Genomic DNA, 26,700 nt, shown 5'->3' on the forward strand with positions numbered 1-26,700 from the left:
GGTTTTAAATTTCGACCGAAATCTGAAATTTCGGGTTTCGGTTGAGACCGACACCGAAACGTACCATATCCGAAACGGTATTTTATTTCATCCGAAATTTCGGAATTTTGGTCGAAATTTCGCTTTTTCTGAAATTTCGTCCGAAATTCCGAAAATTTCACCCAAACTCGGTTCTTTAAAGAAAGAAAAAATTCTGGCCAAAAATTTGTTTCGTGGCATGCACACAGGTGGTGTTGCTCCATCTTCAGTCCTGCCATCCCCAACAAGCGTGCCATCAGTACAATCCTCTCCTATTAGATTTTTTTTTTGTTGTGCCGGCGGAATCTCCAACAGTCACCGGTCACAGGTCGTGCGAAGTTGCGATTGCTCCTCACGCTAAAAGGGGCTGGAGATTACAGCGTTAATGCGAGATTACAGAGTTAATGGAGATTGTTCGTTGCAACTTCACAACTTTTATCATGATGAACAATCGCAACGAAACTGCGGAATCTCCAATAATCTCCGGGCCAAATCTCCAATAATCTCCGGGCCGTTTCGTTGCCACGTCTCTCCCGCATGGGTGACGCTTGCCAACTAGTTTTTCGAAATGTGTTCCACAAGCAAACAAAAAGTAACACGTTAACTTGTTTGAAAAGCTACTGGGATTTCGGCTTCCACGTGTCTGTATTTTATTAATTAATTTAATATGAATAAAATAATGTTTTTATTGTTTAGCCGGATTTCGGCTGGAATTTTGAAATTTCGGTTGAAATTTCGATTTTGGTGGGGTCCGAAACCGGTACCGAAACCGAAATTTAAAACCATGCCCGTGACCACCAGGTCACAATGGAGCAACGTTACCGTTGCAAGGCTCGCCCTCTTAACAGTAGACCATTCAATCACAATTTAAAATTCTAGTCAATGTATGACAATCACAACTAAACCAATGAGATAAAGTCAGATTTCTTGTGAATCTGCTGCAGCATACTCTTACCATTTGTACTTTTTTTACTTGGAAAAGCTAATTGTAACATTGCATGAGCACTCGTACTCAAGTAAGGCACAGTTATTCAGCTATCATATCAAATTATTAGAATTTGAAGACAACAAAGCTTAGGCCTGGCCAAAATAAGCCAAAGAACAACATCACCATGGATAATCCTTCCAAAATGTAACCATTCAAAAAAAAAAAATCTTTCAAATGTAACCACTGGATTTAATCTTTTAGTACTGCTAATAATTGACCATATAAAAAACCATGGAATTAGTTAAGACGATTATCTTGGACAAGAATGGGAATCAACTTTACTAAAAAAACTAGAACATGGAGTCAATAAAAGATTTAAAAAGATTTACTATCCTTTAAAGGAAGTCATCTCGCATCAGGTGGAGCTAGGGAACATTTTTCTCTGTTGCACGACCAGCTCACTAGGTTGAGACTTGAGAGAAGTCATTAAATATGGAGCAATGGGATGGGAGACGGAATAAGACATACTAATAATGGAAGCATCTGCAGCTCCAAATATGGTTACAATGGCTCTCTCTTTTGAAAGCTGTAGTTGCACAGCAGATAATAATTCTCCAATGACCCAAGTGATGTTGATATGGCATCTATCTCCCTTGCAGATGGGTCTCCTGCACAAATTGTTTCCATTGGCTTTGTTCACTTGACTTCCTCTCTTCGAATTTAGAATAATTTTCATGTCCCTTTCCATTAAGAAATACTTTCATATAGGGTTCGGCAATCAATAATACCATTCAATGAAATAAGTTTTGGTATTTTTAATTTTAATTCATTGAACGACTTCTATGTTTGTTGTTTTAACGATAGTTTTCCTTTGTGGTAAGGCTTTGATGATTGCAACCACAAGTTTCATGTTTTAATAGAGGAGAACCTCCAGGAAACATCACATGGATAAAACATAAATGAAGAAATGTATTCATTTCTCCATTGTTTCACGTATGTTTCCCAAGCAACATTACACATGTGTTTCATTCGTGCTTTGTGAGTTTGTGTGCATCTCTCTTAAAATCTCTTGCCTCTTGCTTCCCCCATATCAAGGTTCTCAGTCTTGACTCTGATTTTATAAACTTGCCTCCTCCTGAAATGTAGGAAGATTGTTAAACCTATCAAATGGTTTGTGGACACGAACACAGAGTGTAGGATACAGCAAACCCCCAAAATTGAGAAACAGGGACACGGCTACAATAGAAAGCATATTAATCACTATTTATGGATAAAGATTCATGTGTCGAGTTTCGACACAGATACGAGGTGTCTGACATGACAAAATCTAGAAATGGCGGCATGCCCATACACGTACATACATATTAAATTACTTATTACAATCATAATTTGCAACAATATAACTATGGTTTTCATTTAACAAACTAATAAATCTTAAGATTGATCAACTATAATCTTAAACAAACATGAGATAATCAAATAATGACACATTCATCAATTTAATCTAGTTCTCTTTCATCTTCAATATACAACGAGAAAGGGAGACCAATAGGATACACTGAATATGACATTGGAATAAGAGTTTGTTTAGGGTTTAGGTTTAGGTTTAGGTTTAGGGGACGGGATATAACAACGTACATTAGTTAAAGAAGAGTTTATAATAAAAGAAGAGCCAATAATAAACGGAACAGACACAATATTCAATAATAAAATGTTACACATGACACAGTACAAAAATGTGTCTACACGCCCACATTAACACTTCTAGCAGTACATTTAAAAATGCCGAAAGGAGTGTCGACATGTGGACGCGTGCTTTGTCCGACACAACACTTCCTGTTTGTCAGCAATAAATTAAATCATAGGTCAATGAGTAAACTAAAATGAATGGTGAGAAACATGTTAATACTATATTCAAACCAAAGTTTTCAACAGTGAAAGGCAGAAGTGAGCCCTATGCTTCAGGTTTCTTGAACTTTTTATTGCAAGCAGAAACTAGCAAAATTAGTCACAAACATGCTGATACATACCCACAAATCTCAGCCTTTGATGGAATTTATCTATGAAATTCAGATTGTGGAATATATCAGTTTAAGTCTAAGATTATTATCGTCCTCTAGGAAGATAGGAATAACATCTGCATTCAACTTAAGTGGAAGAATTAGCACGATTTCTATATTTAGTGATGAGATGTTTTCTTATATTCCATCTTTATCCAAAGAGTAACCCTTTGACAGTTTAGCCTTTACAAATAACTATTTTAGTTATGCACAATACTTAATAGCATAACTAAATTGCACTCAATGCCATGGGTTCACTCGTGATGACAAAAAAAAATAGATGTCCTCATGCAGTTACTAGGAAATGATAACAAAAAGCGAGAGACAGACATATGTATGAACTTAAACATGAAGCACACCTTTTCTTCCCCACCACCAATAACATAATCCCCATCATCCTGCAAGAAAAAAGTGCTCATATGAACTACTAAGAAAAATTATTATAGGCAAAATCAGAAAACAGTCACAACAAAAATTTCATCACATTATAAAGAAAACAAAAGTACAACAGATAAGATGAAAAGGAGTTGAAAGTACTTTTATTTGATATAGATAGTATTACGACTACAACTAATAAGGAAAAGAACAAACAATTAAGCATTGTTATGTGTAGGATTTACATTTACAAAACCTAAATTCTCTTCAGAAATACGCCTTGAAAGGAAGGGGGGCAACTTAGATAGGGATGCTGTACTTATATTCTGCATTCGAGAGAAAGCATCTATGCGAAATGGATTCGATCAAGATTCCAACACAGACCCAAAAGGGTCCCTTCTTTAATGCAAGGGTCCTCCATATTTCATCGACAAACCCGAAAGGTTCCCAAATGACAATGCTTCTATAGACTCCCCCGCACATCTTTTTGAAAGTTGACACATCTGTTGATAATAACAGAAGTACTTACCATTCAAAAAAAAATATTTAACAGAAGTACAGAAGATATGGGGACCAGTAGTCCTCCGTCCCTCCCAATTACATAATAAAAACCAAAAACAAAATAACCCAGGTATATACTACCCCAACCTACCAATCCCAGGTTGAGAGAAAAAAACACGGGTAGCAAATGACTCGATAGTCGATACGAGAAAGACCACGGTCTCTCAAGCAACACGAGTACTTAGGGGTGTAAACGAGTCGAGCTGCTCGGATCGCCTCGTTAAGCACAATAACCAGGCTCGGGCTCGAACCAGGCTCGCAAGCGGCTCTCGAGCCTTAACGAGCTCATTTGCAGATTTTTTTTTCTAAAAAGCCTGAATTCAGTTGTGAATCTGATTTAATTAAAGTCTCCGCAGACCCACACATTTAGCCATTAAAATCTCGGATATTCCCCCATTAAGGCCCTATTTGTTTTAGATTATGACAAGTTGACAACCGATTGTGAAGTTCCCAACCGAGTAAACATGAAAAAAAGATGAAAAGAGTATGGAAAAGGGCTCATACCTAATTTTTCCAAGTTCCAACCCTTTTAAAAATGCAAACCAGAAGCTTTTTCTCCCTGTCTCCGTCTTAGCCAATGGTGGGGATGTGCAAATAAAAAGTCTTGATGAGATGGGTTTGTTGGGGTCGGATTCAATGGTGTCCACCGGAATCCGGCGAGGACGACCGGAGAAGATGAAGTGCTGGGATTTATGAGGGTTGATGGAGGGGTGAGGCAAAGAGAAGATGGACTCGGGGCGGTCGGAGTGGGTGGGGACAGCCGGAGGATGACCGTAGAAGATGGACTTCCGGCGGCGATTTTTCTCGAACCCTTTTTCTCAAAAAGAAAGAAACGGAAGAACCCTAATCGCTCAAATCCTTTTTCTCAAAAAGAAAGAAACGAGAAACCCTAATTGCTCTCTCTCTCTCTCTCTCTCTCTCTCTCTCTCTCTCTCTCTCTCTCTCTCTCTCTCTCTCTGCATTTTATATAAAGTGGTTTTTCATTTATTTTTTTGTGATGGGCACTCCACTATTCTCTGATTCAACCCCCCCCCCCTTCTTTTTTTAAATAAAGGCAAATGATATATACGAGCCTTAACGAGCCGAGCCGAGCCGAGCCTGGCCTAGCTCGGCTCGTTAAGGATTCGAGCCGAGCTCGAGCGAGCTTCCGAGCCCGAGCCCAAGCCCAAATTGACAGCCCTACGAGTACTACATTAATCAGGCCCTACTCCACCCCCTAATGGTTTGCTCATCCAATCGGAATAAATCCTCCTTCCAAACAACCTCAAATCTCATAGATAGTATTTTCCGCCACCCCCCCGTAATTATGATTCAATGATACCCAAACGGCCAAACTGTCAGGTTTTCTGCTATGGGTAGGGGTGAGCATTATTCAGTTATAACCGAATAACCGAACCGATTTGGTCGGTTCGGTTCGGTTTTTTTCTATTTAAGTTAGTTTTTTTGGAAATTCGGTTATTCGGTTTCGGTTATCTTAAAAAAAAATCGGTTAAACGAAATAATGGATGAAACCATTTTTTTCCAAAAAAAAATTGCTTTATGTGCACTCCGTGGGATGATCAAAACCGTCCATTTGATTGATCACAACTTAATTAGGTTGTGCTCAAAAAATCATTTCGATCGGATGATCCTAGCCCTCCGATCCAAGCCAAAATTTTACTTTTTTTCCTCTTTTCCTCTCACAATTCGGTTATTCGGTTATAACCGAATTTGTAATCGGTTCGGTTTCTCATAAATTCGGTTTCGGTTTCGGTTCGAATTTTGGGAAACCAAAATAAATTCGGTTTTAATATTTCGGTTCGGTTTTAACCGAATAACCACCCCTAGCTGTGGGCCTGTGACAGATTTCCTTTGCCGCCAACTTCTTCCTCTCCGTCCCCAAACCCCTAATATTCCAGAATATGATCTTCATTTGAGGAAACGTGTGTCCCTCCCACAATACCCTCTAACCTTCGCGTGCCGTGAGGCTTTATGTTTTCTTTTTTCTTTTCCTGAGCTTTTTGATTTGTCGGCTCGATCCTTGTTTTCGATCTCCATGAAAATATTCAGGGTGCTTTTTACAAAAAATTCCTTGATAGTGTGACGTTCCAGTCTTAGCAAATTATCTTTTCAGACTACAATAATCCCCCCAGCAGATCCAACCGCATCTTTCAAGCACCACTGACGATTGTCACGACCCCAAATTCCATTGATAGTAGCCTCCCCCACCCCATGCAACTTTGATTCTATTATGGCAAAAATATTTGGCTTCCTCCTCCGACAAATTTTCTTCGCCGCCAATTTCTTCCTCTCCGACCCCAAACCCCCAGTGTTCCAAAATAGCATCTTCATTTGGAAACACGGTAATTTCGCCCAAAGAAACCTTTAGATTGTGCTTGTCGCAAAGTCTTAAGTTCCTTTTTCCCTTTTCCCAAATTAGTTACTTTTGAGCGTCGCTTTCGATCCCTACTCTCAGTTGCCTTAAGCATCTGCTTTGTGTCACCCACATCCTCCTTACACAGGATACCCAAATCATCCCCCATCGCCGACATGGCATCAAATTCTTCATCACTATTGTTTTCCATCGGTGATTCTTCTCCTTGACAATGAACTAGACAAGCTTCAATATTTCCGACCAAATCATTCTCAAGTGTGTCCATCAAGGTCTTTGATGAGCCCTGATCCAAACTTGGCCCAGACTCACCATCTCCGTTTTGAATTACATTACCCAGTACAAACGCCCACCTCACAGGACCTCAGCCGTTGCCAATCATCGGGAGTAGACGGTTCACATGCAACCCCTTTGTTTGAGATTTCCTTGTCTGCACGGGGCAAAGATTCAGAAACCATGGCATCCTTTTCCATTTTCTTGTACTTTATAGCAAGATATCCCCCCGCAATCTCCTCCCTGTTAAAAGTAATAGATGGACACATCTTCTCCTTCCGCTTGCCAACATCATACAAACGATGGGTTGCCTGCCTAGAAGCAGCCATTGTGACGGCTTTAGACCAAAATAGATTTAGCATCTCCTCATAAATAATACGAATCTCTGGATTGATTTCGTTATCTACAACTATTGTGACTCCCCCGCATATCAACAACTATTGTTTTTCATAGTTGCTAATTTTTTTGCAAGAATTCATCAAGTTATCCATCAGATAAGAAACCCTGATGAAGTGGTGTATGACTTTCTTCAATGAGCAATGTTTTTCTTACCTTGCCCAATAAGCAAAAACAATAAGATCATCGAACATATTTTGTAATCCCCAGACAGGTCTTTGTCCACAAGATAACATTGAACCCTAACTGTTTCAATGATCATCTCTAACCAGAGCACCGGGGATTGACTAGCAAGATTTGCAGGAGATTGGAGGTGGCTGGTGAGCCCATGAGAGTTTCGAAGGACCCAAGATAATGGATACAGTTATAAAATGAAGAAGAATAAAAAGGAGTAGGGTGCATAATTTTTTCGTTTATGAGGTATGAGATTCGCTTATGAGTTATGAGAAACAGAGCAAATGGTTTCAAGAAGCTGAAGCTGAAGCTGAGGCATAATCGAATTGGTACTTGTTGAGGAAAGTTTATCTCCTTTGAGAAGTATCAGCGCTTCCAAGGTTCAAATTCATGGTTTCATATCTCATGTAATAAGGATCTCTACATCTAAAATTTAAAGGCCGACATAACAAAGAGAAGAGACGGAAGGTAACGCTGGTGGGGTGAATTTTGAAGTGCCACTGATTGGGTAAGGCTAAGCAGGATGTAATCAGGGGGTCCGGAAGATATGAGAGAAATGAGGGAAATATGAGATGAGGACATGTTTGAAATGTTGAATTAACTAATGGAACAAGAGAAAATAGGGATGACTATAAACCGAAGGGGTGTAAATATCAGCTTATGCAACAAAAATGACAATAAATGTCATACTTATACATGATGATACACTAATGTACAGGAAAAAAAACTGGGGTCTGCTCAATTGTTCACAAGAATAAAAAAGGAAACAGGAAAAGGAGAGAGATAGCATCTTCAGCTATATCTTACATTGTTTTCTACCGCTTGAGAAAATAGAATTCAATTTACAAAGGATTCAAATAAATTATTAAGTATCTCCTTAAAATTTCAAGTCATGAGGATGCAACTCTTGTTTTCTCCACCTAAAAGAGAAATGACATAGTTTCATATATAAGGGACCAATAGGTCAAAGTCCATTCTCAACACTATCACACATTTGCATAGTGGTACCCGATGTACCCAGAGGAGATGCTTACACAAATGCCAGTTTACAACCATCATCATGGCATGTCCCAGGACCGTCCAAGCAAGGATTGCCACTATTACTTCCACCTAGCCGCAATCTTCTTTTGGTTCTGGGCTTCACTTGGTCCACCGCAGCCCAACGGGCTGAGGTCCTGGACTTCATTTGGGCCACCACAGCCCAATGGGCCAAGGCCCTGGGCTTCTTTTGGGCCACCGTGGCCCAATGGGCCGTGGCTTTCACCCCTGAAGTCCATCCAAAATTAGCCCCTTTCCTGCTTAAATTCTAGTGATTTGACTTAAGTTTCTTTCTCAACCTCGAAATGCAGTTTCAAAATTGATCCATATAGATGTTAGTCTTTTTCAGTAAGCCATTTGTTGTTGGAAGTGTATATGTTAGTCTTTTTCCATACCAAGTGTTCTGATGAGTAGTAAAGAAATAGAGAGTATTATCATTTTATTTCCTCACTACAGATATATGTTTTTTCAATTAAAAAATCCCGATATGTCATGCGCTTCAAAGAATATAGGATTTCAAGACAAGGAGCAAAATTGTATAACACCAAGAATACATAGAATGTCAAACAGTTAAAAAGCATCTGTACTCACCAGCTCATCACCAGAATCATGTGGCAAACAGTCTGTGTTTGATGTCCTAGAACCTTTAGAATGAAGTTTGGACTGAACCGTTTTCGCTATTGGCATCTGGTTTTTCAATACGGAAGTTTCGATGCCATTCTCTCTCTGTTGTCAAGTAAGAAAGTAGAGTGAGGTGATAGACGAAAATTTAAATACATACAAATGTCTGTGGAATGATGCCCAAAGTGCCTGACTTACACAATCCTTAATGGAAGCAGGGACTGAGTTGCTTGTTTCAATCTTGCTACCAGCTGAAGGATGGCTTTCCTTGCATGCAAGAATATTATCTGAATCCAATCTCATGAAAATTTCAATACATATCAATGTTTGTGGAATAATGCCCAAGTGCTTGTTTCAAAATTCAAGGTTGCACCACTCACTTCTTTCTTACCCTCGGTCTCATCGTCTCCTTTATGAGCTGGTTCAGCTACATCTTCACCACTTTCACGGCTTCCTTCCCTGCTAACTGAGAATGATTACATTGATCACAATTACAAGGATGATAAAGCTATAAAAATCAAAAACATATACACCATCTCAAAAGGCATAGTTAACTCTCAAAATACATGGAAATTCACCTTTACTTTTAGTGTAATGTTCAAGAAGTTCCTCAAGAGGTAGAGCTGCTTCATCTTGCAAAGCTGCCAATTCTTCTCTCCTTTCTTCCTCAGTTATAAGTGCTTCATCTTCCTCAATAGTGTGTTCATCATCTTCCTAGAAGAGCACAATAAAAGAACACTTACACATCACACCGTGCATGTACAAGTTACAACTAAATGCAACGATTTCAACAAATTAGCCCCAAAGTATCACTCAATTCTAAGGGAGAAGTGTCACTAAATCAGCTTCGCAATAACACATCCGAGGAACAAAGGTTTCCAGCGCTTTAACAACACAAAACAAGACAGTTTAGAAACAAGGTAGGAGGGTTGTTATTTAGGATACCCAGATTCTTAGGCCAAATTAGCCGATATGATACAGATACTGATACAACTTCAAATTCAAGATTCTTGTGCACTTGAGGCCTATATGATACAGATACTGATACGACTTCAAAGTCAAAGATTCTTGTGTACTTGAGGCCTATAGCTTACCATGACGTAGGCCCCATGTGGTTATCACTTATCTTTCAATAAGACAGTAACCACATCTCTGACCCATGCCAACACCAAAAACAAAGTTTCCAGCAAGTGTAGAGGGTGTATCCTCCGAATGATTGTCTTCATTAAGCTTGCATATACAGATATTCTAGGGTATAGCATTTGAAGACCAGGGAACCATCACAGTTTTAAGTCACTAGCCCATAAGTCTGCACTTGAATGCAAATCTTGATATCCTAGATAATCATTTGAATGTTCAGTTTTTTCCTTTTTTCCAATATATCAAAGTTAAATTGAAAAAAAAAAGGAAATAAAAGGGAACCATTAAAAGAAAAGGCATCGAACCATAGGCTCTGTTCACTTGTTTTCCTGGGAAAGGATAAGAAAATGTTTCCCGGGAATCTGACATGGCATTAGGAAAAGAAATCCAGGGAATCTGTGCAGGAAATGGTTTCCCTGGACTGTTCACTTGCGCAGGAAAAGGTTTCCAGGGAAACTGCTTGCCCTTCTTTTTGCACTAGTTTCCCAGGGAAACGAAATCCGTGTGTTTTTGGTCGGAAATGAAATCCCTAAAGGAGGGGGAAATGGGCTTTTCCATGTCATTTTTTTACTTATTGCAGAAATTCCACATGTGTAATTCTATTTTCACTGGAAAGCAAGTGACCACCAGAATTCTGTCTTGTCAAGGTCTTGTCAAGGAAAAAAGAGGCTGTTTTCCAGGGATTTGCTTTCCAGTGAACGCAAGTGAACAGAGCCATAAGGTCCTTCAGCATGGTCCTGTTAATAGGCACTGTAGGTGGCAATGAAATATTTAAGAAAAGTCACTAAACCCATATAATTTAACAAAATCCATCAAGCATAAAACGGGAATTGTAAAAAAGGCCCAGTAAATGGAGATATGTGAAGATGCAGATATCATATATGATGATAATGGGAGGACATAAGAATCTCACCGACTCGTTTTCAGATTGTACACCATAATCGCCATCAATCTCAAGGTTATCTGACTCGGGTTCTGTGTAAAAGTTGTAAAACTTTTATGTGAGCTAAACAAAACTTATGCATGACACATAAATAAATTTGTGTATACTACCATGGCGTTCTACGCTTCCTGTAAGTCCTCTTTCATTCTTTTCTCTATTCAATTCACAGGGTTGTTCCATCGCAGGCTCTAGACATTCTGTTTTATGAGGAAATGGCATGTCTACAAGATTTTCTGCTAGCATTGTGGAGTACCTGAGACAAATGTAACATAAGAGCAAATAATGCTTCCCTCTCCATTTGTATCTCAAAAAAATATTTTCAGAAGTTCGAGTCATCTTTAAAATAACCTCCCTACCTTTCAGTCTGTCCTAAAAGAAAATCAAGTTGCTTATCTAGTGTCTTCTTCTTTCTTTCCTCGGACTCCAACTGATACTTATATAGCACCTGAAATCACATTTTGAGTAGAAAGGAGACTATTTCGAAAAATCAAAAATGATCGAAGAGGGCTGTGAACACAACTGAGCCTCCAAAACTATAACTAATATGAACTTACCAGCTTCTCTATTTTAATCCAAAACTTCTTCACATCCTTCGAAATATTGAGTGCAATCTTTCTCAATCGCTGCTCTTCTTCCTTTAGCTCAACAAAACAATAAACACGACCAAATGAATAACAGGACAACAACTACAAATTTTTAAAATTTAAGCATCGACATAGGGTCACAGACATAGAAGATATTAGCAAAGTTTGTAAATCGAAACTGTAGATACTACTGAATCATTTTCTTTTTATATTATTCCTTGTTAGTGCTACTGCATATCTTTAGGTTTTTAAATGGAAAACTGAACCTTGACTTTCTTTTCTCCTCTGTTGGCATGATCCAGCAAGCTCTTACTGGCCCTTATAGCAACTTTCTTTGCCAGAGCCAGTTTCCATTTTCTCTCTGATTCAAAGTCCTGTCAACAAATAGTCATCAAATTAATCAGAATAGGAACCCAGAAGAATCACACAATGCAAATGAAAACCTTTAACGTGAAGAAAAAGCTTGTACCTAAGCTCAGATGTTATAGAAAGTACTAGTAGCTTACCTTTGACAACCAAACCATCTCCTCTAAAACATGATCCCAATGAGTTTTGGGGCGAGGAGGTTCTCTGGGAGCTTCAAGGGCCTGAAATAACCAAACAGAATGTATATGTTAAATAATGTCAATAATGTAATAATTTCTTCAGATTTTGGAGAGATCTTCCTAAAAGACCAAGAGGTGCAAAGTTGAGTCTGTTTTTTAATTCAGAGCTAAGGTGGTATGTCCCCCTCTTGTACCTTTGCTGGCCCGAGTTCCTAGATAAATTCCGGGTAAAAACCAATATATATATATATATATATATATATATATATATATATATATATATATATAGAGAGAGAGAGAGAGAACGGTTCCTACACACATGTGTAGATAAGTTATCTACACACTAGCTTAAAATACAGTGGGGGCCACATTATTTGGGTGATCCAAACCATTCATTTTTAAGGCCCTCTCATAGATAAGGTGTCCACAAAAAATCAGATCCATAGGATCATCCTACCATTCGAACTTTGGAGGCAAAAAATGAACTAATTTGTGAAGGTTTAAAGACATCCATTTTACTTCCACAAATCGTAGGGTTGGGATGATCCTATGGATCTGATTTTTTGTAGACACCCTATCTATGTGAGGGCCTTTAAAATGGATGGCTTGGATCACCCAAACAATGTGGGCCCCCACTGTATTTTAAGCTAGTGTGTAGAGAACTCTCTACACATATGTGTAGGAACCGTTTTCTCATATATATATATATATATATATATATATAGAGAGAGAGAGAGAGAGAAGGGTTTCTGCGCTCGAGCACAAAAACAGGGCAAGGGAACGGGGGGGCATTGGGGGTGATCCTAAGCATTCATTTAGAAGGCCCCATCATGGATGGGGTGCCTACCAAAAATCAGCTCCATTGGATCACCATAGGGTGTCCATTTGTGGGGCCAAAAATGGACAGATACTGTTTGTCCACTATCTGCCCATTTTTTGGGCCCACAAATGGACAACCTACGGTGATCCAATGGAGCTGATTTTTGGTGGACACCCTATCCATGAAAGGGCCCATCAAATGAATGCTTTGGATCCCACCAAAAAATGTGCCCCTCCCCCCCCCCCCGGTTTCTGTGCTAGAGCCGCAGAAACCCTTTCCTCATATATATATATATATATATATATATATATATATATATATATATATATATATATATATATATATATATATATATATATATATATATAGAGAGAGAGAGAGAGAGAGGAAATGGTTTGTGTGCAGCTGCACAGATTAGCTATCTGCGCATGGCTGCACAAACCATGGGGGGGCCACATTTTTTTGGGGATCCAAATCATTCATTTGGAAGGCCCTGCCATGGATAGGGTGTGCAGCAAAGCAGCCCTTTAGGATCATCATATCCATGGAAGGGCCTTCCAAATGAATGCCTTGGATCCCCCCAAAAATGTTTGTGCAGCCATGCACAGATAGCTCATATGTGCAGCTGCACACAAACCATTTCCTCATATATATATATATATATATATATAGAGAGAGAGAGAGAGAGAGACAAAACGGTTCCTACACACTTGTGTAGATAAGTTATCTACACACTAGCTTAAAATACAGTGGGGGCCCACATTGTTTGGGTGATCAAAACCATTCATTTTAAGGCCCTCACATAGATAGGGTGTCCACAAAAAATCAGATCCATAGGATTATTCTAACCATTTGAACTGTGGAGGCAAAAACTGGACTAATTTGTGAAGGTTTAAAGACGTCCATTTTACCTCCACAAATCGTAGGTTGGGATGATCCTATGGATCTGATTTTTTGTGGACACACTATCTATGAGAGGGCATTTAAAATGAATGGCTTGGATCACCCAAACAATGTAGCCCCCACTGTATTTTAAGCTAGTGTGTAGATCACTTATCTACACAAGTGTGTAGGAACCGCTCTCTCTCTCTCTCTCTCTCTCTCTCTCTCTCTCTCTCTCTCTCTGTGTGTGTGTATATATATATATATATATATATATATATATATATATATATATATATATATATATATGAGGAAATGGTTTGTGTGCAACTGCACAGATAAGCTATAACAACTTAAGCTCACCATTTTTTTGGTGCGCTTAAGTTGTCATAATGCCTCCCATTCGTTTAAATGTTTGGGTCCCGCTTAAGCGCATCAATGGGAGGCGTTATAACAACTTAAGCGCACCAAAAAAATGGTGCGCTTAAGCTCACCAACAGTATATATATATATATATATATATATATATAGAGAGAGAGAGAGAGAGAGAGAGAACATTTCCTCCACACTTGTGTAGGTAAGTTACCTACACACTAGCTTAAAATACAGTGGGGGCCCACATTGTTTGGGTGATCCAAACAATTCATTTGAATGGTCCTCACATAGATAGGGTGTCCACAAAAAATCAGATCCATAAGATCATCCCAACCATTCAAACTATGGAGGCAAAAAATGGACTAATTTGTGAAGGTTTATACACGTCCATTTTACCTCCACAAATCGTAGGGTTGGGATGATCCTATGGATTTGTTTTTTTGTGGACACCCTATCTCTGTGAGGACCATTCAAATGAATTGTTTGGATCACCCAAACAATGTGGGCCCCCACTGTATTTTAAGCTAGTGTGTAGGTAACTTACCTACACAAGTGTGTAGGTAATGTTTTCTCATATATATATATATATATATATATATATATATATATATATATATGAGGAAAAGGAGTGTGCGGTCGACCGCACCAAGCTTAGGTGTGGTCGAGGACCCCAAACTCATGTGGGCCCACTTTGTTAGGATGATCCAAAGCATTCATTTGAAAGGCCCTTACATAGATGGGGTATGTACAAAAAATCATCTCCATAGGATCATCCTAACCCATCCAAAAGTGGAGGGCAAAATGGACAGACATCGTTTGCTACAAATATGCCCATATTTGCCCTCCACTTTTGGAGGGGTTAGGATGATCCAATGGACCTGATTTTTTGTACACACCCTATCTATGATGGGGCCTTGCAAATGAATGGTTTTGATTAGCACGAAAAATGTGGGACCCATGTGTTTGGGCCCTCGACCGCACCTAAGCTTAGGTGCGGTCGACCGCACAATCTTATTCCTCTATATATATATATATATATATATATATATATATATATATATATATATATATATATATATATATATATATATATATATCAACCCCAGACAATATCATTAAAAAAAAAAAGAACCCCACGCAAACTCATAATGGACCAGGAAAGAAAGAACACCACAGATAGTGAAGCAGATACTGAAATCAGACCAATGTATGAGGCTCGTCAAGAAGTTAGTTAGATGGGATCAGATGATAAGCATTGAAGTCAAAGCATCCCATCCTGACATTAAAGGCGTACAAAATGGTAATCAATCTGAATATGTTAGGACTTATTGATGGGGACCATCCAAGATGATACGAAGAATCAAGCAGTTAAAAAGATGGGTCCCATCATTAGCGTTAAAAGATTTTTATTTAATATTTATAGTGTTATTTGAGTCTTTTTAAGTCATAGAGGGTATTAAAGTCTTTTTACATTAAAATAGCTTAAGTTATTTGGGTTATGGGTATTTCAAATAGGCCCCACACATGTATTATGGGATTTTAAGTGGGAGCAAGTCTTTAAGTCCTTAGAAAGGGGTAGTTTAGTCCTTAGCGTTTTTATGGGTTTGATATAAATACTTTATGTTGGGTTTGTAAAAACAGAACACTACATTCACTTGCTATTGATATTGAGAGCTTCTTGAAGAAGAAAAAAATGCTCCTTCTTCATTGTCATCTTCTTCTTTGGTGAGATGCTGAAGAAACTCATGGTGTGAAGCCTTGCGATAAGTAGTATACTTATTACTTGGCATTTATTGTTTTATTATTCTTCTTTCTTCTCTTTTTATTTTTCTCCCATAAACCACCATTCCAGGAACCTTAAACCCCCAATAATCTCACCCAAAACCTCTCTTGCATTACTTTTTTCACCTATCTTCTACCCAAAACTCCTAAAATACCCATAAAAAAATTGTCCAACCACAGAATCACTATTCAAACTCATTCATACCTCATTTTTTTCTAAAATCTAACTTTACCCCTTCCCAGCATATGTCAGCACCCCTTCAAATCATCATAAACATCGTAGGACTATTTCCCCAATCTAATCACATATTTTATCACCCAAACCCTTAATTTTCACACAATTGTTTCACTCATATTCTCTACCACAATAGTCTACACCATCCCGGCATCATCTGACAACTTCTTGGTTTATGTCGGCATACCTCTAAACCTACGCAAAAGTCCTCTTTGAGGTCTGGAATCTTTCTCATAGGCATTGGTCCTACATCAGATTTGGTGTCAGAGCAAAATATTAGAATAACCCTCCATATCCCACTTCCTTCGATCATCTGGCATCACTTATCATCAAAGATGGGATGTCTTATCATCAAAGTAAAGAAGATTAGAAGATGAAACATGGAGCCCAACAGGCCAACACATATGACGAGCCAATGAAGCAAAATAGCCCTATAACTTATTTCTTATCTTTTATATCTTTTACCCAGTATAAAACTTCATGAAAGAAAAGAGACACTGAGAATACTAAGAAAAAAGAAAGGCAAACCATTGCCCGTTCTTGTATCCGCCTACCTCTGGTAGGGTGTTTCTTCTCTTTCTCTTCATTAATAATTTTTTTGACCCTTAATTTATCACAACACTACACCTAAACCTTAAAGAACTTAATCCTGTTTTTTTTTTTAAAATCCTACTTAAGAAAATCATATACAAGAAAATACAAACCAAAATCTCCTTGAGCATATTGGCTGGTAAAATTCATGAGGTTTTGACAACGCACTTAACATAATAAGAATAATTATTACGATATCAATAAAAAACTAAAAATCTCATATTGTATGCCTTGACATTAAAGAGGATCTACGATGATCAAGCCATAAAGCAAAACACTACCTAAAGAGGAAGGAACTTTACCTTTGATTTTGCAGGCCTGTCAAGTGATACCTTAGGAACGTTGACTTAAAGTTGGACTTCTTAAGACACAAAACAGACAAACCAAACAATACAGACAAAAGAAAACATTATTTAATCTTATTACTTAAAGGATAGGGCCGGGGCCACTTGAGTCAGTTAGGTGGCTTGTCGAGAAAAAAAAAATACCCCTGCTTACTTTTCCTCCTTTTATATCTCTTTTCTTTTCTTCTTACTCTCTTCTTTGACTTGAATTGAAGAAGACCCCTCTTACTAAGAGAGATATTGCCCGCTATCACAAGAAACTTTATCGTAACAGCCCACACTAATGGCAAATATTCATCAAGATGGTTCACTGTAACTAACTTTTTTTTGTTTTTATAGGTGTAACCAACTTTTACCCGACTAGTCCACAACCAATACATGATTAAAATCAATGTGAGATATTGCTGCAACCGCCTACAGATTTTAGATTCACCCGGTAACTCAAGTCCGGTACTTCACAAACTTAATCCAAGTCAAGACTCAAGAATCTCCGGGCTTATGCTTAAATTTTGAGCACTTTGGAACTCAAGGTTCAGACATAAAGAGTTGATTCAACTCTGTCAAATAGCCAAGTGCCTGTCGACTCTGAGTTTTTCAGTGTCACTTTTGACACGAGCATGAATCTCTTGTAGTCCACTTATTAGAACCTTTGCGAAAAGGTTTCGTGGTCCAAATTGACAATTTATCCAAAAGACACTCACAATTGAGAAAGTATATTTTTGGATGGATCAACAAGCTTAGATTAAGAACAATCTTTTCGGAGATGGCGCAACAACATGCAGCATTTTTTTAAGCAGGATAGTTCCCAATATTTGTTAAATTATATTTTCTTACATTACTATCACATTTATATGGACTAACAATATGGCCACACAAGGCTACATAATGTTTGGGGTCCCACCTGATAAACCAGAAACAATGGTAAGCAAACAATTTGAAAGAAATAACGATAATATGACATTATCCATGTATCTAACGGAATTCCAAAAGAGTAAAGCTGAATTCTATCATCATACCAGATTTACAACTGATGCACAAAATTCCAGTTTCCAAAAGGAGATGCAGTCAAGGTATTCAATGAGTGCAGAAAGAAAATAATCGCGAGATCCATGTACAATCAAGAGTATCACAGGTATAACATGATTGCACGATATAGTTCAGAAACCAACCTTCTGACGCCTAGCCCTTGTCTCATGATCAAGTTTAGACCTAGGACCTTTTGATGCCATGGTTTTCTCGTAAAAACCTATATCACGATGCAGGGTCTGCATGTTATGGAAAGAAGGATAGTTAATACGACGGAAAATTCAACCAAGGTCTATGAAGTCCAAAACATAGATTTAATACCAGGGCCCATGGCAGAAAAATAACAAGACCGGAATAAACAAATAAGCAAATATTCTATGTACCATACCCGTGCATGTTGTGAGAAAAAGGAGTATCGAAAAATGCCTGTCAGATTCACGGTGATACCCGAGTCAAACCATGGAAAAGTAGATCACAATAATCAAACATTACTGTTGAATAATATGTATTAGGGTTAGTTTAGTCATTACTTGTTACAGAGAGGGTATTGTTGTCATTGTACATCACTTGCCCTATATGGGCCTATATATACAACATATCCATGAGGAGCTCCCTAGTCGAGACTCTCCAACCTTCACTCATCTTCTTCTTCCTCTCTATCTCTAACACTAGCTCATTCTAACATAGTATCAGAGCCAATGGGTTGATCCTTAAGAAGGAAAGAAGAAGAATATCTCCCTCCACACCATTCACGCCTTCACAATATTTTTTTGTTCTCTCTATCTCTAAGTTTGTGTGTTGTGAAAACCAAATCCCATGTTTTTTTTTTTCTCCCTCAAATCTCAAAGCCCTCAAATATCTCTCTCGTATTCTCTCTTTCCTTGTTTGTAAAACCCATTTTTGAAGAAAATCACTCTCTTGCTCGTTTCCTTTTTGCCGAGAACACAAAATCTCCCTAAAATCTCACTCTTTCTCTCTCATTTCATCAATCCCATTTCGTGTTTAACCCATTTTCCCTATGTCGTATATCTCAACAAAAAAAAATCATGTATGTGTTACTTGTGTAAACCCATATTGGGTTCTCCTCCACTCCAAAGCTCTCTTTATTTTCTCCTCTATAACTTTTTGGCCTATAGCTCTCTTTATTTTCTCCTCTATAACTTTTTGGCCTATGGCCTTTGTCATTCTCATCTCATGGTCAAGGTGCACCCCAAGTATTTAATAAAATGCCTCAAAGGGGTTTTGTGCCTTGAAAGTCTTCTTTTCGTTTCAAGTTGAAGGCCTTCGGCCTCAACTTGAGGGGGAGTGTTGTCTTGTATTGTTTTTTGTGGTTCTCTTATTTTTTTTGTTGATGGCATCTCTTCCTTTACATTGTCTTCTATGTATTGTTTTCTATATCTTTTACGTAGTTCTTCAAGGCGCACACCAAGTGTTTGCTCAAATATTTAAGAGAGGTGTAGTGCCTTGTTTGTCTTCGCCTCTTTGTCTTCTCCAAGGCACACACCAAGTGTTCGATGAAATGTCCGAGAGAGATTTGGTGCCTTAAATGTCTTCTTTTTGTTGCAAGTTGAAGGCATTTGGCCTTTAACTTGAGAGGGAGTGTTCTCATGTAGTTCTTTGTGTCCTTTTTTTTGGAGGAGTGTTGTCTTTTTCTTAGTATTGTCTTCTTGAGAGGAGTATTAATGTTGTCTTAGTATTGTTTTCTTGGGAGAGTGTTATTCTTTCTCTTGTGGTTGTGTCTTTTCTTGAGGGAGAGTTTTATCGTCTTCTTTTTACGTTCTTCGTTCGTCCCTTTAGTGATTGTTATCGTCTTCCTTGTTGCCTTTTCTTGTCTTATCATCTCCGGGCTCATGTAGTTTCGCCGAGGGGGAGTGTTGTTGTGCTCCTAGTCAGTCTCCATCTTCTCGGCTTTATGCCTTATCTTCTCCCTCCTTCTCCGGGCGATGGCTTCCATATCCATCGTTGGTCGGCTCTCTTACAGGCGACGGTCTTTTCCCGTCGACCTATCTTTTCCGGGCGATGGTTTCCTCATCGCTGGTCGGCTCTTTTCAGGCAAGATGTTCATGCCGTCGACCTTGTGTCCAGGCGATGGTGTCGCCATTGTTGGTTGGTTATCTTCCTCTTCTTATGTTCAGGCGACAATGTTCATGCCATCGACCTTGTCGCCAGACGATGGTTTCCCCATCGCTGGTTGGTAATCCTCTTCTTATCTTTTCAGGCGACAATGTTCATGCCGTCGACCTAGTCTCCAGACGATGGTTTCCCCATCGTTGGTTGATTGTCCTTTTTCTCTCCCTTCTCTCCAGGCGACGGTTTCTCCGCCGACCTTGTCTCCGATGGTTTGCCCATCGGTTGTTATCCTCTTCACTTGGCGTTGTGCTGCTTCGCCAATGTTCGATGTGCACACTTTTGGTGTGCCCCTTTTGCTTGTTGGATCGTAGTTGTTCCTGTCATGGTGCCTTCATTGCTAGCGATTTGTGGATCTGTTCGCCGTGCTCTCATTCAAGGAGATGCCCTGTTTGATCGCTCTCGTTGTTGTGCTACTTCATGGGAGCTGCTCTTTTTTATGGCCATTGATCTTGATGATGTTTATTGTGGCCACTGCTGTCCTTTTTAGTATTATGCTCTCATTATGTATTCACCACACCGGCTTGAGGAGTGTTATAACAAGCGGGATGTGTTGAGCTTATTGTACTTTTTTAGTTGTTGATGTAGTTCTTTGTAGCAAGCTGGAGCTTCATAGTATATACACTCCAGCTTGAAGGGGAGTGTTGAATAACATGTATTAGGGTTAGTTTAGTCATTACTTGTTAGAGAGAGGGTATTGTTGTCATTGTACATCACTTGCCCTATATGGGCCTATATATACAACATATCCATGAGGAGCTCCCTAGTGGAGACTCTCCAACCTTCACTCCTCTTCTTCTTCCTCTCTATCTCTAACCCTAGCTCATTCTAACAATTACAAAAAAATTCAATTGATAAGTGTTATGAGGTAAATGTCCAAAACGAAATTCAAGGCCATGTTTCCAAGAAGATCGTAAGATTCAACCAGTAAGTCTGCATAACAGGTCATTGATGGAAAATTGGAGCGAGATGATGCTCACAGATTGTAGAGTTGTGCATGGTCATATCAGCATTAAGATTTCAAATGAAAATAGTGAGACATTTGGAATTCTTAAATAATAAGAGCAACAAATGAAGTGTTTGAAAATTGCATTAGAAAAGAATATGCCAATTCTAAAGTGACTGCCAAAGTCTCACACATTGGTCTACATGAATATTGAGAGGTTTAGGTCCTTTGGGATACATGTACTTGTACAGTTTAATTGCATACTTCTAATCAAGGGTAACTTTGTCATTTATGAAACCGAGGGTTTCTTTTTCTTTTTCAATGGTAATGATTTATTAGAAAAATGGGCAAAGCCTAGCAACCGAGATGGTCAAAGCAAGCCCAACAAAAAGAGGAAGAAACAACAAACAAAATATAAATCAAGGCAGGTGATAATCAAAGGTCTCTAACTCACATTTAGCAACCTAAATAGTCAACTTCACTATTAGCTGAACGCCAAACATGTTAGGCTGTATCAATGCAAATCACAGCACAGTTACCCATCAAAAAAAAATGCAAATCACAGCAGTGCAATGGATAGATCTTCCATTTGCCCTCTCGTTCACCTTCCCAGTCATGAAAAGAGAGATCGTTCTCACACGAATCTCAATCCCTTCCTCGCCCTTGGTAACCCTGGGCAGCCCTAGTTCAATTCCCTCTTGTTCGATTCCTCCTCACCCGAGAAAATTTGGCGTGGGAAGCCCTAATTCAATTCACTCTATTTATATCTCAACCTGCGGGTTTTTGTCTTGGCAAAACCAACTATGAAGTTCAATAACATAACGAGAATGTCATGCTTCTTGGGACAAGATTTCCCTCTAAAATCCAATCAAATAACAAGAATGCCACAACTATTCTACAGGATAAATAAACGGCTGTCGCCACGTTCTAGTCGGCATTTGCCGCCTCTAATGCCTTTTTAACATAAAGGGTTAATTTCTCGTGGAGGCAGAAATGAGCCGCAGGATAATGGAAGAAACCCCATTTGCTTCTTCAACAAACGCAAGAACCCTACCCTAATTCCAGATCCCGATCAAGAACTCCTCTCGACGATGCTGCATAATCCATCAGATTTCCAGAGCTCTGGAGGTTGTCAAAAGAGATTCCACTACCATTGCCGAGAGATTCAATTTTCTCTTTTCATCACTGGAACTTCAGTTGAGAGCACGCGTTGCTTCAATGATGTTGTTCGTCACTTGCAAGAATCAACACTTGTGAAGCAACCAAGGGAAACCATTGTATAAATGTTAAAGACAAGAACAGTAACAGAGTTCAATCTATTAAGTCCGAGAGATTCAATTTTCTCTTTTCATCACTGGAACTTCAGTTGAGAGCACGCGTTGCTTCAATGATGTTGTTCGTCACTTGCAAGAATCAACACTTGTGAAGCAACCAAGGGAAACCATTGTATAAATGTTAAAGACAAGAACAGTAACAGAGTTCAATCTATTAAGTTAAGTTCTCCAAATAGAGGTTGAAAATCAAAGCCCATGTCCTGGGGTAGACCAAGATGTGCTGAACAGTCACACTAGCCAATAGGAGTTTTACGTGGTTTTGATCAATTCTTCTGGAGAACTATGCATCAACATTAGTGTAGATAACAAGTTCAGGGAGATCAGTGGTCCCGGATAGGCTAACAAGTTCTTGAAACACACAGCATTGACTAAAGGGTCCCAATTGACAAACTCAGCCAAAAAAGTTAACGTAAAATGGAGAATTCAAAGCCTCTCTCCTGCCTTGGCATTATTTATCATGTTTTCAAGAATCATCAGCTTGCAGCCCATATGGATCTCCCACATCCGTATAAGGAAGTAGACTCTGAATGGCACACTGAAAATTTTTGGTGTGCATTGTAGAGACTAATGTATGAGTTCCCCTCATGAGAGCCCAATCAACATCACCAAATTCAACCAAGTTTCTACAATACTCACTAGCAAGGAGCAGCTCATCGCTTACTGCTTGGTAGATATCTGATATGAACTTGAATTTGACACAGAGCTGCTGGACTACGCCTTCGGGCATGATCTCATTCAATCATAAAGAAAGAAATATCACCACAATTTTTTTGAATGGTGAGGATGGTGGACGGAAGCGCTAGCAACTGGACCAGCTGACGTGGTGATAAGTCAGAAACTTCATTATGTGAAGAGCAAGCTTAAGCAGTGGAATCAAGAGGATCAAAGAAATGGGGTTGAAAGAAAGACATGGTGATGCAGATATTAGGATTTCTATTCTTCTACTTCTCTTCTTCTACTCTTCCCTCTCTTATTCTACTTCTCTTCTCCTATTCTTCTTCTATTCTTCTCTTCCCCTATTCTTCTTCTCTTCTTCTCCCCTTTCTTCTATTTCTCTTCCAGGTCCTACATCACATGGTTGCTCTCACGAATTCAGGAGATTAACAAAGCAGATGAAGTTGGGTCCCCTAGTGAGCGAGAAGTGGCATAATTCTGTAGGAAGAGGTTTTGGAGACAGAGGTCTAGATCGCGATGGCTTAAGGGTAAAAACATTGCATACTATCATAGAATAGCCAATGCCAGAAGAAGAGGTAATCGGGTCGGTGCTCTAAAGGTAGGAGGTCGTCTTCTGGAGGGCAAGGAAGATATTGTAAAGGAAATTGTGGATTTCTGTAAGGGTTTATACTCCATTGGGGGAGGCATTTGTTGAGTTTGTTTTGTCCAAGTATCTATCGACTATCACCGCCATTGACAAAAAGTTTCATAAAGTTGCCATGTGCGTGTTTGTTGGATCCAATGACGAGCACAAGGGCTACCATCGATATTCATTCACGTTCTGTAAGATTCAAATCTGACGCCAAGTCACTTTTGATGAAAGACAGTTCATACCCTGAAATTGGTTGCGAGATTAAGGGGGATATTTATGTCCTTAATATTGATACAGGGCCAAAAGGAAAGAAAACAAGTTCATAGCTCTGATACCAAAAATGATCAGAACCAAAGGGGAAAGAAAGTAGGAGGAGATTTCAGATCTTTTTTTTTTCGGTAGGTGAGCTAGGATTGAACCTCAGACCTCAAGGCCGAAGAGCAAAGCCTTTACCATTGAGCTAGAGGCTCAACCCAGACCTCAAGGTCGATTTCAGATCTTAAGACTAGGGATTGCGATAAAATGGACGGATGCAAGATGATAGGAAGAAATAGGGTACAGACCAATGGGTATAAGATGTCAACAAACTCATCAGATTCCCATGAACTGGGGATATCTCATATTTTACACTGGTGATTATTCTTGAGAAGTTCCTTTGTATTTGTTAGGGACATTGAATAACTTGCCTTGCAAATTGTTGGCATTTTTGTCACTTTAATGATATAGAGGACAAGGAAGGACCGTCTGTTCTAGAAAATGTGGATGATTTTTTAGAGTATTTTGGCATTTAAAATTCTAGAGAATGAGAGAGAGATGCCCAACAACCATTCTCTTGATTCTCATTGTGGAATCAAGAATCAAAATAATTTTTGTTGAATGCCTCTGGCAATAGAATGGCGTTCGGCAAACTCACATCCAAAATAAATTATTTTGTTCTTTTAGCAGAATTAGCAGAGACAAATATCCCATTGATCAAGAGATCCTATGCATCCAACAAATACATGTTTAACCAGATGATTGCTATGATTTGTGGACACGGACACGGAGTGTCTGACACGGCGAACCCCCAAAATTTAGAAACGGGGACACGGCTAAAATAGAAAGTATATATATGATACAACAGCAAATATTAATTAAAGAAGAGCTAAAAAAGAGCCTATAATTAAAGAAGAGTTAATAATAAAAGAGGCAACCACAATATGCAATAATAAAATAGAATGTCACACTTGATACGGCACAAATACGTGTCCACACACCCACATTAAGTCTAACACTTATGGCAGTACATTGAAAAGTGTCCAAAGGTGTGTCGACACGGGTGGACACGCGCGTCGTGTCGAACAGGGCAGGACACGTGTGTCATCAATAAATTCGAAGTGTTGACTAAATCATAGGATGATTGACAAAATACAATGAATTCCACAACCACATCCTTCCATTACCTACAATTAATCACATGTATCATAAAACAATGAATAGAAAGAAAGCCACCAAAGTATAACCGATTCTGGTTCAGAAACCAACGCTTTTGGTTCAGAAACCAAAGCTTCTGGTTCTGTTGTTTTCTTTATGCGGAATCAAACGTCGTCCTTGTAGATCTGAAACTGAAGCTTCTGGTTATGGTTCTGTAGCTTACTTGTATCTACCATCAACTCATGGCATAACTGGTTCTGTTTTCTGCCTTTTTCTTAGGTGGGTTTTGTTCCAGCTTTCCGGTCACCGTCAAAAGAAAAGCAGGGGATCTCATATTAAAAACCCTAATTTTTTGAATGTGGAATACCAATTCCAAAACTCTAATGTCACAGCTAACCTTAGCTAGACATAGTAAAGCTCTGATAAGTCCAAGACAGTTATATCTATTCTGGTAGAATAACAAGTATAAGAGCATCTCATAGAGCAATTTAAGCAAAAACTAAAAACAAATAGGCAGGGTGTTTGTGACAAAGAATAACTCCTTAAAAAGACTAATCTCCACCACAAATAACATACATCATGAAAACTAAAAAGAAGAAAAAGAAATTCAATGAAAATAAAAACTTATATTTAAACTATAAAGTGGCATAGCAAAACTCCTAATTGGAGAATTCCTAAACAAAGGATTTTTCAGGGGTCTGTTTATGCAAGAACATATGAAAGATAGGGCAAGCATTTAAACATGTACTGGATTGAGAGATTGAGATGTTTGGAACATTCATCACAGTCAGATCGGAGAAGAGAAATATGGCCGAGAATGAGATATGAAGGAGGGGGTTTGGGCGAGAGAGAGAGAGAGAGAGAGAGAGAGAGAGAGAGAGAGAGAGAGAGAGAGTATATTCTAGGTTTCAGGAAATGAAATTTTTAAGGTTCAGGGCATGAGATCGAGAGAGAGAGCGTACCTTTTTGTATTTCCGTGGGCTTAGTCCGTTGATCGGGCGGAAGAGAAGAGAAGAGACGAAGAGAGGAGGTGGGTGAGAGTTGGAGGAGGATGGGAGGTGAAAAACGAGACTGCAGGTAGAACTTAACCCCAAAATCTCATTATACGTATTTTCCGAATCATCTGGATTAAGGAATATAAAAGCCAATTAAATGCGTTGTTGGAATAAATAAAGGGACCCGATTCTTTCGTTTCTTAACATCTTTTAATTAGAAAAATCTCAAATATTTGCATTTTAAGAAGCCCTACTCATTAGCAAAACCCTTCCGTTAAAAGGACGGGGCGCATTTATCACTGCCCTGCCCTAAACTTACTCTGCACTCTTGCCCTTCCTCGCCTTACTGAGCAACTAGTAAATGCGCCCTGCCCTAAACTTACTCTTCACTCTTGCCCTTCCTCGCCCTACTGAGCAACTAGGTTGAAGTTGAAATCATCCTTTCTTTGCCCGTTAAAGCAACCAAGACACGCTATGTGATAGGGTAAAATACGGCA

The 26,700-nt window shown here is 38.9% G+C and overlaps 1 protein-coding gene across 2 annotated transcripts in view; it reads right to left on the reverse strand.

Moving 5' to 3' along the window:
• PIE1 (SNF2 domain-containing protein / helicase domain-containing protein) overlaps window positions 1-26,329 on the reverse strand; it is a 37,647-nt gene extending 11,318 nt beyond the window's left edge. Inside the window, exons 1-13 of one of the 2 annotated variants that reach the window (XM_077354987.1) lie at window positions 26,171-26,329; window positions 18,226-18,321; window positions 11,989-12,069; window positions 11,749-11,856; window positions 11,453-11,533; window positions 11,255-11,343; window positions 11,009-11,151; window positions 10,869-10,930; window positions 9,400-9,529; window positions 9,207-9,281; window positions 9,014-9,102; window positions 8,786-8,920; window positions 3,366-3,404 (exon numbers count right to left, since the gene is read on the reverse strand). In XM_077354987.1, the coding sequence (XP_077211102.1) occupies window positions 3,366-3,404; window positions 8,786-8,920; window positions 9,014-9,102; window positions 9,207-9,281; window positions 9,400-9,529; window positions 10,869-10,930; window positions 11,009-11,151; window positions 11,255-11,343; window positions 11,453-11,533; window positions 11,749-11,856; window positions 11,989-12,069; window positions 18,226-18,285 (1,092 nt within the window). In that variant the 5' untranslated portion in view covers window positions 18,286-18,321; window positions 26,171-26,329. Of the gene's footprint in view, window positions 1-3,365; window positions 3,405-8,785; window positions 8,921-9,013; window positions 9,103-9,206; window positions 9,282-9,393; window positions 9,530-10,868; window positions 10,931-11,008; window positions 11,152-11,254; window positions 11,344-11,452; window positions 11,534-11,748; window positions 11,857-11,988; window positions 12,070-18,225; window positions 18,322-26,170 lie in introns of both variants that reach the window. The other variant, XM_077354979.1, reaches the window with a different exon arrangement.
• Between the last annotated feature and the right edge of the window lie 371 nt (window positions 26,330-26,700).

The sequence above is a fragment of the Tasmannia lanceolata genome, unplaced genomic scaffold (assembly GCF_043159265.1).
Source record: "Tasmannia lanceolata isolate RefF3 unplaced genomic scaffold, GAP_Taslan_0.1 ptg000003l, whole genome shotgun sequence".
Classification (NCBI taxonomy): Eukaryota; Viridiplantae; Streptophyta; class Magnoliopsida; order Canellales; family Winteraceae; genus Tasmannia; species Tasmannia lanceolata.